This window comes from Misgurnus anguillicaudatus, chromosome 19, assembly GCF_027580225.2.
Source record: "Misgurnus anguillicaudatus chromosome 19, ASM2758022v2, whole genome shotgun sequence".
Taxonomy (NCBI): Eukaryota; Metazoa; Chordata; class Actinopteri; order Cypriniformes; family Cobitidae; genus Misgurnus; species Misgurnus anguillicaudatus.
In genome coordinates, this window is record NC_073355.2 from 20636091 (window position 1) to 20650853 (window position 14763).

A 14763-nucleotide genomic window follows, 5' to 3' on the forward strand; every position below is an offset into this window, starting at 1 on the left:
GTAAATAAAGAAAACTCCATTTAGTTAAATGTAAGATTTAACTATCTGGAATACTTGAATCCTAATGGTTAATTGCACAAATCAGATATAATTTTTGATTTATGACCACAAAAACAGCTGACTACTGTCCCCGGCATACGTTGTGCTACTTTCATGTCTCTTAGCACTCACATTTTTCTCAAAACAATTTTTTAGGAAAAACTCTGTGAAATGTGCTTCCTACAGTATTTGATAATTGCTTCACATGCATGACATTTGAGAGGTAATGTGATTTTTTTGTGATGTCATAAGGCTTGTTCGACTTCTTGCAGCGCTGCAGGAACCGACAGGCGGATGAAGTCAAAGTACCGCAGGAACGATTCGAGAAATCATACGACATCTAATGTTGTCTTGCTCTCGTGGTGCTTTGACATCATCCGCCTGTCAAATCTAGCAGTGCCACATGAGGTCAAAATTGGCCTGTAGTTTCATTGGCATTTATGTATTTTTGGGAGACCTACAAATACAAGACCTTAGGGGGGGGGGCGGTTTCCCGGACAGGGCTTATCCTATTCCCAGACTAAAATGCATGATTGAGTCTTAATTTCAAAACACCTTGCACTGACATATTTTAACATATATCAGTACCATTGTTTTGTCTCAAAATGCACATCAGTATTGTTTTTTGTAAGCATTGTTTGTAAAAACGTTAGGGGTGGTTTCCTGGACAGGGATTAACTTAATCCAGGACTAGGCCTTAGTTTAATTAGGAAATATAACTAGTTTGAACAAACATGCCTAACTAGAAACATTACCTGTGTGCATTTTGAGGCAAAACAAAGGGCACTGATGTATTTTAAGTTGTTTTCAGTTTGGACAGCTCTTAAAAATGTTTTAGTCTAGGACTAGCCTAGGCCCTGTCCCGGAAACCGCCCCTAGGTGTCTGACATTAGGCAGTGTCCCACTTTAAGACAATTCACCCTATTGGTACACTGTTAGACTTTTTATTGTACATATACGGTAACTCACTGGCAACATGTTACCATAACTGTACATGTTTTTTACAGTATGATGCCTTTACCGCAGTTCCATTTTATAGCTTTTATAACACTATTTTATTCAACTACAGTAGCACTACTGCTGTTGTTTTACAGCAGTCTACCGCAAATTTAAAACATACAGTAAATCACTGTAAATTAAATGTTAATACCCATAATGCAATGCATATTACAATAATGAACTGGAAAAGAAAATGATGGTATTTTACTGGGCATTTTGTGGTAACTAACTGTAGAAATTACAGTTAAGTCTAACAGTGATAGTTGTCTAATAAAATGATTAATGTACAGTCAGTCAGTCGTATTTTTAAATGTAAAATTTGGAAGATATAGAATATAAATGTTTTAAAATTTTATATAAAAACACTTTTAAATGATGAGAGATTAAAGCATGTCTGAAAGAAAATCCATCCTAGATGAAGGGCCTTGTGACACACAGATAAAAAATGAGAAATATGACTTTTGGGGCTCTTTGAAAACTCTTGTTTACATTTTCTTTGTAGTTGTGTGCTGCTGCCATCTCGTGGTATGGAATGGTATTGTTTCAGGTGGTTTGCAAAATCTTTAGTCATTCATTGGCTTTAACATACTGCCAGTTTTTTATAATGTTACCTCTCCAGAGAAGGACCTGACATATAACCAGACCTTTAACGGTTGTGGACAAAGAGGAAGTGAAAGCAATTTTAAATGAGGGCTTTAAAAACAGAACTTTGTTAGAGATGAAGTGTCATCACCAGAAGCAATTACTTTTTTATCAGTTATTAATCAGGGTAACTGATAGTCCCGCCTCAAAATCATGTCATTGGCCAATACTGCTGTGTTTAAACTGGTCGGGTTGTTTACACAATATTTCAACATTTTCCAGAAATCAGTCCACTGGTGACTTGTAGTGGATTCAGGTAAACTGGAAAAAAGAATAAATATAAATTTTTAAGGGACAGTGTCAATCTTAGTTTATAAAAAAACTAAAAAAAAAGTTTTTGTGTGTGCCCGTGTACAGGATTGACTATACTGAAATGTCTAAAAATATCCTCACAGACAAAATGTAACATAAAGAGACTTGTGATTTAAGTGGTCCTTTAAAAGGCTCATGAATAAGCTAAATATTGTTTTACTTGAAATCGAATGTGTCACCAGGTTTGTGTAAGGGTTCGGTTTAGGTTAAGATGTAGTAGTGCTGTATTGAATGGATGATTTTACTTATAAAGTAAAACAGGCGCACTGCGTGCGTTTATGTGTTTTATAATGACAATAGACCACTGACCCAACACACACACGACACTTTGAGAGAACTGAAACCATGTCTTAATACAAAGAGGGCTTGTACATTTCATTTCCACATTGAGCACATATTTGATTGAGATTTCATGGAGCGCTGCAAGTCAGGTACAGATGAGAAAGTTTTTTGATTATTCTTTCTTTATCTTTATGTTTTATCTATTTTAATATTTTCATTTATCATTTGCATACATAGTTTTAGTTTGCAGTGACTGAACAGTAACGTTTGGTAGCTTGCTGAAAGATATGATTGTATTAATTTGGGAATGTAGTTTTTTATTCTTTTTGCACGTACAGTATGTGAAACCCAGAGAGGAAGACAGATCTCAGTGATATCTTAATCATTAAAATTATCTGTGCAACATATACTTTGCTTTTCTAACCTTTACGTTCTTTATTTCCTTCCCTTTCATTTTTTTGTTCCTTTTGTTAAAATCTTCTTTTACCAATATAACTTTGTCTGTATTCCATTTCTTCTCTCCTTCTATTCTTTCTTTCTTTCTTTCCTTCCCTTTTTCCTCTTCTTCCCTTCCACTCCTCCCACAGATGAGCCGACCAGTCCAACTGCAGATCTGCGGGCGCGTCACGTCCCTGCCTCCTCCGTCGTGTCCAGTGGCGGCCTTAACTCCGCCCCTGCTGTGGCCACATGCCCCGCCTCCCAAACCTTCACCTTTCCCCACCGTCTTTTCTCCCTCAACTGCAGTGAGTGACGCAGAAAACGAGAGCACTGTTTTGTTACGACGCTTGCATCAGAAATGTCCTCAGTCCTATTTTTGCCTGGAACTGTAACAACCCATAGAATTGTTTTACTTTTTGGAGAGCCGAACATTCAGACGATGCATGTCGACGACATCAAACCCCCACCCATTGCATGCATACTCATACAGCACCAATGTATGAAATTCACTCTAGTAGAAAGTAGAAACGTATGTGTGCATGTCGTACTACATGATCGATCGGGAATGCCGTTGAATTGCCTATGGACCACCACTCCAAATCTCTCTTACTCACTTTCCTCACCTGATCTCAGAATTCCTATTCCTGTATCCTACTCAACACTAACTGTCCTACATAATATTTCTCTCTTCTCCGTTATGATGATCTCTTGTCATTTATTGTATGTAATTAATAGACTCTCTTTGTCTCTCTACATAAGCAGAGGATGCCAAGTCTAATCGTCGTTCCTCTTACCTGTTGGCCATCACCACTGAACGCTCCAAGTCATGTGATGAGGGGCTTAACGCATATAGAGAGGAGGGCCGGGGCTTCTCGTAAGTGTTTGGTCGATAATAGGGTTTAAAACTTTTAACTAACAGTATTATCCTGTTATTTGGAAATATTTTGACTCGTAAGTTTTTATGGTCTTTTAACAGGAGGATTTCAAAGAGAGTTAAGAGCTTTTTTAATGATGGGGTGAGTTTCATTTTCTGAATCGCACCATGACGTGCAATGTTTCTATTTTGCTACTTACAACAAGTGATTTTTGCATGTCATTGTTTAGTCTCTGGAGGGTCTTGATGTCGCTGAAGAGGTTCGCTCGAAACGTCACTCTACCTCTGAGCTGGGCAGTATCAGCTACAGTGACGTGAAACGAGAAGGATGGCTTCACTTCAAACAGATCCACACGGAAAAGGGCAAGGTAAGAGAAAGAGACGGACACAGATGTTAGGGTTGGGGTTGAGGGTTGCCCAACGCGTGGGTGAAACCCTCATTTAAGTGGTTAATTTGTTAGTTGTGCAAAATTTTGCCTGCTTTGTTCTTGCAGAAGGTGGGTAGTGCCATCTGGCCTTGGAGAAGGGTCTTCTCTGTGCTTCGAACGCACTCACTGTTCCTCTACAAAGACAAGCGAGAGGCGGTGCTTAAAGGGGCGGCATTGGGCGGCGGGGCCGAGGAAGAGCAGCCCATCAGCATCAGGGGTTGCCTCGTAGACATAGCGTACTGCGAAACGAAACGCAAGAATGCCCTGCGCCTGACCACGCAGGACTTCTGTGAATATCTGCTGCAGGCCGAGGACAGAGAAGACATGCTGGAGTGGATCAAAGTCATTAGAGAAAATGGCAAGACGGACAATGAGGTGAAAGAGACATGAAATAGTCATTGCATTATTGGATGACTTTCATACTTGCTTTAAAGGGACACTCCATTTTTATTTTTAAATATGCTCATTTTCCAGCTCCCTAAAGCTTAACATTTGATTTTCACCATTTTGGAATCCATTCAGCTGATCTCAGGGTCTAGCGGTACCACTTTAGCATAGCTTAGCACAATCCATTGAATCTGATTAGACCATTAGCATCTGATTAGACCATTAGCATTGCGCTAAAAAATAACCGAAGAGTTTCGATATTTTTTTCTATCCAAAACTTGACTCTTCTGTAGTTACATCGTGCACTAAGACTGACGTAAAATTAAAAGTTGCGATTTTCTAGGCAGATATGGCTAGGAACTGTACTCTCATTCTGGCGTAATAATCAAGGACTTTGCTGCTGTAACATGGCTACAGGAGGCAATGATATTACGCACTACCCGAAAATAGTCCCCTTAGTAACTTTCAATGGCAGGGGACTATTTTCAGGCAGTGCGAAATATCATTGCGCCTCCTGCAGTTAGGTTACGGCAGCAAAGTCCTTGATTATTACGCCAGAATGAGAGTATAGTTCCTAGCCATGTCGGCCTAGAAAACCGCAACTTTAATTTTCCGTCAGTCTTCGTACACAATGTACCTACAGAAGAGTCAAGTTTTAGATGGGAAAAATGTCGAAACTCTTTGGTTGTTTTTTGGCGCGATGCTGGTGGTCTAGTCAGATTCGGTGGATTGTGCTGAGCTATGCTGGAAGTGGTGCCGCTGGACCCGGAGATCGGCTGGATGGATTCCAAAATAGTAAAAATCAAATGTTTTACTCTAGGGGAGCTGGTAAATGAGCATATTTTCAAAAAACTTGAGAGTCCCTTTAAAAGACAATCATGTTGTTTTGAATGAGTCCAGATGTGTGATAATGATTTTATTTTACGTGTCCTTTACTGCAAGTAAAGGAACCATTGAAGAGCTTTTTGCTTCCTCTGACTACTGCTTTATTTAAAGGAATAAAATTACAGGTTTTAAGCTTTTTAATGTTACAATATTATTACTTCTATTTCAAATTAATGTACAGAGTCAATTATCAATGCATTGAGAGAGGTGTAAACATTGTGTATCATTGTTTGTTTAATCTTCCTCATATAGCAGCATTGGCTCAACCAATGTCATGAGTTTGGGATGGGACTGTTTGTTTGACCAATAGGGGATGTAGGAACAGTTATCATTAGCCCATATGCCTTTTATATTTTTCAATATTAAGTTTAATTCCTCTTTATTCCCTGTAGGAAATGGGTTTCTCCCGCCAGGCTCTCATCAACAAGAAACTGAATGACTACAGAAAGCAGAGGTGAGTTTGCATGGCAGTGTAACTTTGCACTGGTGCCATGGGTTGTTACCAACATCCACTGTTGTTTACAATAATTACCTTCCTGTTGGTTGCCTCCTGCAGTCCAACGGGTAATAAACCAGACTCCTCACCCAGAGTGCCTCGAATGACATTTCTCCACAGCAATGCGCCTCCGCGCTCACCAAAGCATGAGGCTAAAGAAGAGAGCAGCCCGCCTAAATCTCCATGGGGCATAAACATAATGAAGAAGGCCAAAAAGCCCGGTCCTAAAGCTTTTGGAGTGCGTCTAGAAAACTGCCAGCCCGCTACCAACAACAAGGTGTGTCTTTAATATTTACTAATTATTCACATAAAATGAATATCTGAAATCACCTATATATATATAATCACCTGTATAAGTACTGTATATAATAAGCATAGTATTAAAACCATGACTGAAAAACGAATGTGTGTGCGTGCATGTGTGCAGTTTATTCCTCAGATTGTGGAGATCTGCTGTGGTTTGGTGGAGGACATGGGGCTGGAATATACGGGAATCTACAGAGTACCAGGAAACAATGCGGTAGTGTCCAGTCTACAGGAACAGCTCAACAAAGGGGTCGAAATCAACATTGCTGATGAGGTAAGATGTTTATTGACACACACTCATTGTTACGTTTCACTGGCTCTTTAAGATTGAGTCAACATGCTGGTTATATTCACTTCCCATGTGTAAGAGATGCTTCCTCAAAACCTGTTCAACTGCTTTCACCTTTTACTCATGTGCAGAAATGGCAGGACCTGAATGTGGTCAGCAGCTTACTGAAATCCTTCTTCCGAAAACTTCCTGAACCTCTATTCACAGATGGTGAGATTTTTTAAAGATATGAGCATGCTAATTGTGATTTACAGTACAGATAAAATAATATTGTGTTTCTTCTGAATGGTGTGAAGTAGTATGTCGTGCAGTTACAGTTTCTCATTCTTCTTCTATTTCTTTTTATTGTAAAAGACAAATACAATGACTTTATTGAGGCCAATCGAAAGGAGAACCCCAGCGATAGACTCAGAACCATGAAGAAACTGGTATGACTGTTTTCATTGTAAAAAGTGAATGATTAGTGGTATTGATATTTCCTATTTTTATTATATTTATATTACCCTTTACCTGGCAAAGCCCTTTTTGAGTGGGGGGTGAAAAGGTGATGTACCCCTTTAAATTAATATAACACTGGCATTTTTGGTCTAGAAGACTAATTTTGGTCTTGTTCTAAAGACGACACATTAAAGTTTTTTCCTGAAGTGACTGGAGGTAAAAATATTAAATAAGAAAAAATGTTATAGCAGTTTAAATTTATTGTAATAAATAAAAATAATGCAATATATGAGGCATTAAATGAGGTTTGTGTTGGTTTCCTGTGATGTTTGCTGCATACTCTTGGCACAAATTAATAAATTACAGTCACTCCATTTTTATTACTGCTAAAAGGTTTTAAAATATGAAAACTACATTCTTAGACCTTTCCAACAATATATAATTTGTCGTAATAGATAAAAATTTACATACAAAATATTGAAGTAAACTCGGGTGTCCTGCTCACAGGACAGTGCCAGTTAACGGGTTAAATTATTTTCCTAAATAAGTTTTTCTATTATTTTCACATACTTGTATCACATTGCATTTTCTTTCGCTTCCTTCATATCTTTTTTGCTCGCTCACTCTTTTCACAGATACGTGATCTACCAGATTATTATTTTCACACTCTAAAGTTTTTAGTTGGACATCTGAAGACTGTGGCAGACAACTCTGACAAGAACAAGGTAAATAATACATGATTTCCTATGTGATTTATTTTTTATGCATTATTTTAAGTCCTGTTGAACAACAAAGCTTTGGCAAAGCAATACAGTACTTCTCCACCAGAGGGTAGTGGTACAGTATGCAAACAATTGCCAGGTTATGAAATGAATTTGGGACTTTTCATGGTGGCGTCCAGTTTAAAATTGTAATTCACTTAGATTTCAATGTTATTAATTTTGAACATTAAGCCAGCAAACAAGCTCCATAAATATGAAAGATTTTTAAAATGGACTCTCAAAATGTGACTTCTGAGCCTAGGTGCTCAAAACAGCAGATTTAAGTCCGTTATTAAAAAAATGTTTTTATTATTTCAGCTTTGGTGTGTTGACTTTAATTCTTAGAGATTTCACTACTTCACATTAGTATTAAAGGCGGGGTGCATGATCTCTGAAAGCCAATGTTGACATCTGAAATCGCCTAAACAAACACGCCCCTACCCCAATAGAATCTGGACCTTCTTTTGACAGACCCACACATATGCAACCCAGGCAACGATGTCGATTAGTAGACCCTTACTGCTGATTGGCTACAAGTGTGTTTTGGTAGTTGGCCCGGCTCCCTTTTTCAAAGTGTTTTCCAAAAATCATGCACCCCGCCTTTAATCATGACATTATTCTTTTAGGAAATAAAGTTTATTTGCTGATTTGGCATGGGGGGGTGTTGCCTGGTTGTCTTGAGATTTTTAATAGATTTGGCTAGCTTACATTATTAGGTTGAGTTAATAAATCTTTTATTCCAGTGCATGTACTGTACTCATTTTTTTTTTTTTATTCTAAAATTGCTGTGCTTTCGTTTTTTTTTGTCATTTTTATTGTTTCTATTCCATGTAAAAATGCACTATATAAATACATTTGAACTGAACTGAATATTTTTTGCTTTGATCGTTTTTGGTCAAGCACCCATTTTAAACCAAAGAGCGTACTTGTATTCTGTTATTGTTTATGTTTATCGCAACTCATTTTGAGAATGCACACATAGCCATAAACATCATAGGGATTTAGGTGGAAAAGCCTCTTGATGCCCTTCAATCCTAAATATGTGGTTACATTTAGGGATGCACCGATATGGAAACTTTGGCCGATACCGATAACCGATAACTCTTTATATTTGGGGGCCGATAACCGATTTCTATAGGCTGATAAATATTCATATTATTTTCACAATGATAAACTCCCAGACTGCGGACATCTTGTCTTTGCGCTAGACTAGCATACTCTTCTTAAGCCCGCAACATGTGTCATCTTTGTGCTATGTCACAGAAAGCACCAATCAAAACTTCATATGGCCAGCAATGAGCAAGTGAAGTGGTTCAACAAACCAAAATAATCCATCATTTATCGGCCTAATTTTGCTATCAGACCGATAACCGATAATATTAAAAATAAGCAGTTATCGGCCGATATATCGTGCATCCCTAGTTACATTATTGGATGTCTTGACTGTATGATAGTCTTTAATTCGTAAAATTTTATACCATGTCTTACAGATGGAACCACGTAACTTGGCTCTAGTTTTTGGCCCCACCCTCGTTCGGACATCAGAGGACAACATGACAGACATGGTCACCCACATGCCTGATCGATACAAGATAGTAGAGACACTCATTCAGCATGTGAGAACACACTCACAAAACATACCATAGTTTATACAGCTAATCCTCTTTAAATTATGACACTAAAGACGTTTTCTTTCTCTTTGTGCAGTACCTTTGGTTTTTCTGTGAAGAACATGAAACGGATGAAAAGGTTTGTTTTATTTGTGTTTAATAAGAAAATGACATAAGGCTTCATTAATGTCATTTATTAGTAGGTCATTAAAGACCCCATGGAAACCATTTTTTAAATTATTATTATTATTAATAATAATAATTCAAATCTATAAAGAGTTAAACTTAATGTTAAACTTAACTTACTTACAGCACAGCACGGTCACATTTAATTTCCAAAGCATTTAAACATAATATATATATAAAAAATGAAACAGTGTTAAATATCTAAATATTAAATGTTGCCCCTCAGACACCAGTGGACACAGAGGATGTTCAGCCTGCACCCAACATAGATCACCTCCTCTCTAACATCGGCCGAACAGGCATACTAGGAGAGGCGTCAGGTAACAGAGCTCTACCGGTCACTACCGGCACTGTCCAATCATTTCAATGTGCACAACAGCCAGTCAGCGCTACTGGTAATATCCATTAGTTGACTAATTGTTAATGGCAACCAGCCATATTCCATCACAGATGACTAACACTTGGTTAATACTTTCATCTGCATGTCTGGACTGACAGGTGTGTTGGGAGTGGACTGTAGAGTAGTAGTCTATTGCAAGCTCATATCAAACACTTTTCAAGTTTCCTGCACGTTGAATACACTTCTCTTGAGTTTTTTTTCTCTTTTTTTGTTATATTCACTTTCTGCTGTCTTTCTCTGTACATTTCTGCTCATTTCTTAGCTGAGCCTGTGGAACAGCCACTGCGGTAGGATGGGTTCACCCTGCCATGACTCTCTGTGTGTGTGTGTCTCTGTGTGTTTAAATGCTTATATACTGTATAAGTGAGTGTTAAATGAAGGAGGTGTGCGGTGGCAAATTGTGTCTGCTTTCTCCTCCTCTGACAATCACAGTTTTTGCCCTTGCTCCTCCCATGGCTTCTTTTGATGCCATGGGTTGATGTCATCAGTATGTGCCGTGATGTCATCAGTGTGCGCTGTGTCATAACTGCTGCTTGTTCAGGGTGCTTCTCAATACTCAAATTGTTGCTTCCTCGTTTCCTATGCGGTAGTCTCTTAATGCATGCATGATACAGGACGCAACAACAACGCTTTGAAGTTATGCTTGAGTGCAATCTGCAGATGCTTTACAATGCATTTTTTTAATCAGTATTTGTATTCGCTGGGATCAAACCCACAAATTTTGCTCTACTAATGCAGTGCTCTGCCAACCGAGCAACAGTAATACATTTTATAAAGACGTCTTGCTTTGATTCCTCCATTTTTTAAGAAAGCGAGGATGCACAGTTAACGAAATGAGAAGCACCCATGATTCCCTTTGCTTCATGTTTAAGACCCTGTTCACATTGGAGATGGTGGATCTTGTGTGAACACTGTCTCACAGTCACTGTACTGTAATTGGGGGTAATGCTTAATGATTGACACAGAGGTTGAAGCCTGCATATTAATGCAGTAAGTGACAGTCACAGGAAGTGATGTCACGGTTGTGTTATCCTCCTCTGTGCCTCTCATTAGTACAGCATATAACATGGTACCGATGTATTAACCCCTTTCACTAACTTTCACAATCTCTCTCCCTTTCTCTCTCTGTTCTTAACCGGCCAGACTCAACCAACAGTGATTCTGCAAGATCTAAGGTCAGTATTGACCAAATTTGTTGTTTTTACTTTGATGCGCATGCTGAAGAAATTACAACTATGAATGCTAGAAATCTCTGTTAAAGCAATTCTGTGAATTGAAACTTTTATGACTAAAGGGGGTCGCACACCGGACGCGCCGCGCAGAGCCACACCTTTCTAAAAAAATCGAACACATTGTTTTCTATTAGTATACTCACACTGGCGCAGACAGGTGGCGCCTGTTCGCGGCGCCCAGCTTTGACTCAGGAAGTTGCTCAAATTCCTGTCGCGCCACTCACATAGTTTAACATTAAATAACATCATATTTGTCCCAAATCGTTAGCGATTAACATTGGCTGCTAACGTATATTTAGCATTTTGAAGTAGACGCTATCTGACTAAGATCGCACTATTTAATGTGCACTTCCGGTGTACGAAACCTCTGAGTTGTCCTAGACGCGACGCGGCGCTGAGCTGCGCGTTCGGTGTGCAACCCCCTTCAGTGTCTTAGTGTTTTGTTTGTCATTTTTCTTTATTGCCTTATCGACTCCTCCTTACATTTTTCTCAGGGGTCGTGGGGATCAAAACGTGACTTTACTGCCAAGGATATCCTGACGTTATCGATCATGTCGGCTGTGACCCGCAAACGCAGAAAACGGCGTAACGGCCGTCTCGTGGGCAGCAGCACGGATGACGAATCTGAGCACGAGCGTATTAAATCCTGTGTCTCCGAAACTGACGATTTGCAGGAGATGGGGCAAGTTGCATCCTTCTCTGCCCCTCGAGCAGAGGGAGAGGAAGATGAAGAAGAGGAGGATGAGGAAGAGGAGGAGGAGGAGAGACAGGCAGCAGAACAAGAGAAAGAGGAGGAAGTAATTCCCAGTATTTCCTTAACAGAGGAAGCCCCTCCTGTAGTGCTACTAAGTGAAGAGGAGGAGCAACGATCAGAGGTGAAAGGTCGCAACTGGAGAGGCGACGACGCACGTTCTATTGTGTCCGGATACTCCACTCTATCCACATTAGGGCGGAGCTTAGCATCAGAGGGGCGCGGCGAAGATGCAGATGATGAAAACAGTGAACTGATCAGTGAAACCGATAACGAAAGTGGATTCGCTTCACGTTCCCTCACCCAGGAGCGGCCAGAGAAACCAGCCCGTTCCCCCCAAAACTCACAAGCATCACCCGAACCGACCGCCCCACGCAGTTTTCTCTATTCGCACTGTAAATCCCCAACTCCCTCAGCTGCCTACGACTCCACCCCCGCTCCTCCTCCTCCTCCTAGCCACATAACTCCTAACCCTGAAAATAAATCGACCGATGGAGCGGTACGTGCCTCCACGGCCTCCAGCTCCTCTCACTCATCATCCGCTTCCCAACGCCCCCACAGCCGCCATTCCTTTAACTCCCATCGGCTCATACAGTGCGACACTCTCGCACGCCGTCGGATAAAGGTAGACAAAGCAAAAGCTCAATCCTTGGACCTTTTCGAACTTTCCAGCTCCCCAACCGCGGAAGGGGAGCAACGATCCAGTGCGAACCAAACACCAAGCCACCTTCCTGATTCCTTCCGGTCTCCATCGCCAAGATCCAAATCCTCCAAAGGTGTTGGCGTGAGAAACGAGTGTACTACGGTGTCTTCATCTGGGCCTGGAAGTAAAAGCTGCTTTTCGTCCCCTGAGCAGGCGTCTCTTGCGGATCAGGTACGGGCTCGACTCCTAGGCTCAGCTGACGACCTGCGCAGCGTCGGGCTGAGGAAACAACTCTCGCCGGAGACTCGTAGAAAGAGACGCGCGTGGAGGAGGCACACAGTTGTGGTCTCCCCTACCGATTGTTCTGACAAGACACTTGCCATCGCTGCCGCTCGCACTACCAGCAACAAAAACCTTCCTCTAGCATCATCCTTTCCTACTGAAAGAGGGTCACACCCTGAGAGTTCAGAGACTGATGCCCTAACTGCACGACGGGCAATGCCTACCTCTCGCTTTCGTGACTTCTTATAGCAATGGAGAACAACTGTGTGTACAGGCTAGTGAACCAAGAGAGCTGGATTTGTTTTTATTTGTAGCAGTGTCTTCTAAAGTACGTGCTAGCTGCTTTTAGATGCGTTCACACTGACAGCGATTAAATCGATGGTTGGTAGTAGGCGCAAAGGTTGACATGTGTTCCACTGTCTGCACTCCCATTGATGGCTGATGCATTACATCATTGCTCATTTGCATAAAAATGGCTGTTCCCTCAAACAGTGCACTATTTAAGGGTATAGGGAGCTGTTTCGGACACAGCCCATCTCTCATTGAAAATGAATGACTCGCTTTGTCACTACAGATCGCTCTCATTGTGAATGCCGGATTAGATCGCTGTGTGAGAGTAACTCAGACCCTTAAAGTCTGAATTTTATTTATATACTCTGACCTTTAACTGCATGGCAAATGGGCTTTGCGATGTTGCCAAAGTTTTTCTCTTTTCATGTTTTTCTTTCTTTGCTTAGCCAGTCATGTGACATCATTTTTACTGCCAAGACACTTGCGACTCACATGCCACAGAGTGCTTTCCCAAACAAACCAGAAATAAATTAATTATCTAAATGTGCCGGTACAGTATTGGTTAAACAGTGTTAGCAAACAGGAACAGTGTTGATAGTTACAGTATCGTTTTAAAAACATAATTCTACCAGTAACTTGTACGCCACAATAAAACCCATAAGAGGCAGTGTGGGATGTTCACCTTCCCACATATTCATTTACATTGGGTAACAGTTCATTGGCGAAATCACGTGTATGTGTGTCTGAAATTTCCTGTGTAATATAAGTATGAGGTTGAGTGTGTGTCTGTGTGTGTCAAACTGTTTTGTAACATTTGTACAAAGCCTTGCTTAAGTTAACCTTGTAAATACACACAGTATATAATATTATCATTTCTTTTTTTTATTATTTAGTTTTTATATGGTTTACAAAAGTGCACTTAGGTGCATGGTCATTTTTTCAAGATGTTACTTGAAATGTTTCCTTAATATTTTTGTTTGTTTGATTTGTTTTATACACAGTATATATTATACATATATTTTGTATGAATTTAATATGACTTTTACTTTGAAATATTGGGGTGTCCCCGTTTTAACTCCACTAGACTGTTTTTTCCCAGTTAATGGCCTTTCTCTGTGACTTACAAAATACTATGCAGAAATCTATACACCTCAATGCAAAGAAAAGAGCTCTAACCTGCAAAGAAAGTCTGTCACAAGCTATAATAAATTCTTATTGCTGAGCATATTTCTGTCTAGTTTTGTGGTTTCTCTTGTCAAAGTTTAAGCTGCAATGTTAGCCAACACAGAAGAAGATTGATGCATATCTCTATTTGTAAAAAAAACAGATCAAGTCAAATGTATTTTATTGAGCACTAAGACAGATTACACAAAGTGCTCTGCAAAAAATACAGGAAAAAAAGATGAATAAACAAAAGCAGGTCTCCACAAATCCTAAATGGAAAGGAAGTGCCAAAGTTTAGGAGATGGAACCTCAAATGCACATCTCATTTGTCACAAGCCTGGAGGTACATCCAGCAATCCCTGGTAGGAATCTTAAACTGGATTATAAATATAACTGGAAGCTAGTCTAAAGAGATCAAAACTGGTATTGGGTGATACCTTCTAGAAGACTTGCGATGTGAAAGGTGAATTATAATAATAAGATAAAATCATCTTGATTACTTGCACTTTATCATGCAAAGAGAGTTATTCTTGCTGCTAAGCATATACGATTAATCTGATTTTGTGGTTGGTCTTGCCTAAGTTTAAGATGCATGGTCATTTTCAACACAGAGCAAGATTATTGTGAT

The 14763-nt window shown here is 39.8% G+C and overlaps 1 protein-coding gene across 8 annotated transcripts in view; it reads left to right on the forward strand.

Moving 5' to 3' along the window:
- Positions 1-14198, forward strand: part of arhgap23a (Rho GTPase activating protein 23a) — a 75161-nt gene extending 60963 nt beyond the window's left edge. For 3 of the 8 annotated variants that reach the window (XM_073857106.1, XM_073857105.1, XM_073857100.1), the window contains exons 8-23: positions 2862-3017; positions 3472-3586; positions 3689-3728; positions 3817-3954; positions 4081-4389; positions 5679-5740; positions 5843-6059; positions 6210-6362; positions 6509-6587; positions 6732-6805; positions 7451-7540; positions 9067-9192; positions 9284-9325; positions 9599-9692; positions 10916-10947; positions 11499-14198. In XM_073857106.1, the coding sequence (XP_073713207.1) occupies positions 2862-3017; positions 3472-3586; positions 3689-3728; positions 3817-3954; positions 4081-4389; positions 5679-5740; positions 5843-6059; positions 6210-6362; positions 6509-6587; positions 6732-6805; positions 7451-7540; positions 9067-9192; positions 9284-9325; positions 9599-9692; positions 10916-10947; positions 11499-12929 (3158 nt within the window). In that variant the 3' untranslated portion in view covers positions 12930-14198. Of the gene's footprint in view, positions 1-2861; positions 3018-3471; positions 3587-3688; positions 3729-3816; positions 3955-4080; positions 4390-5678; positions 5741-5842; positions 6060-6209; positions 6363-6508; positions 6588-6731; positions 6806-7450; positions 7541-9066; positions 9193-9283; positions 9326-9598; positions 9693-10034; positions 10060-10915; positions 10948-11498 lie in introns of all 8 variants that reach the window. The other 5 variants (XM_073857107.1, XM_073857101.1, XM_073857102.1 and 2 more) reach the window with 5 other exon arrangements.
- Positions 14199-14763: the final 565 nt, after the last annotated feature.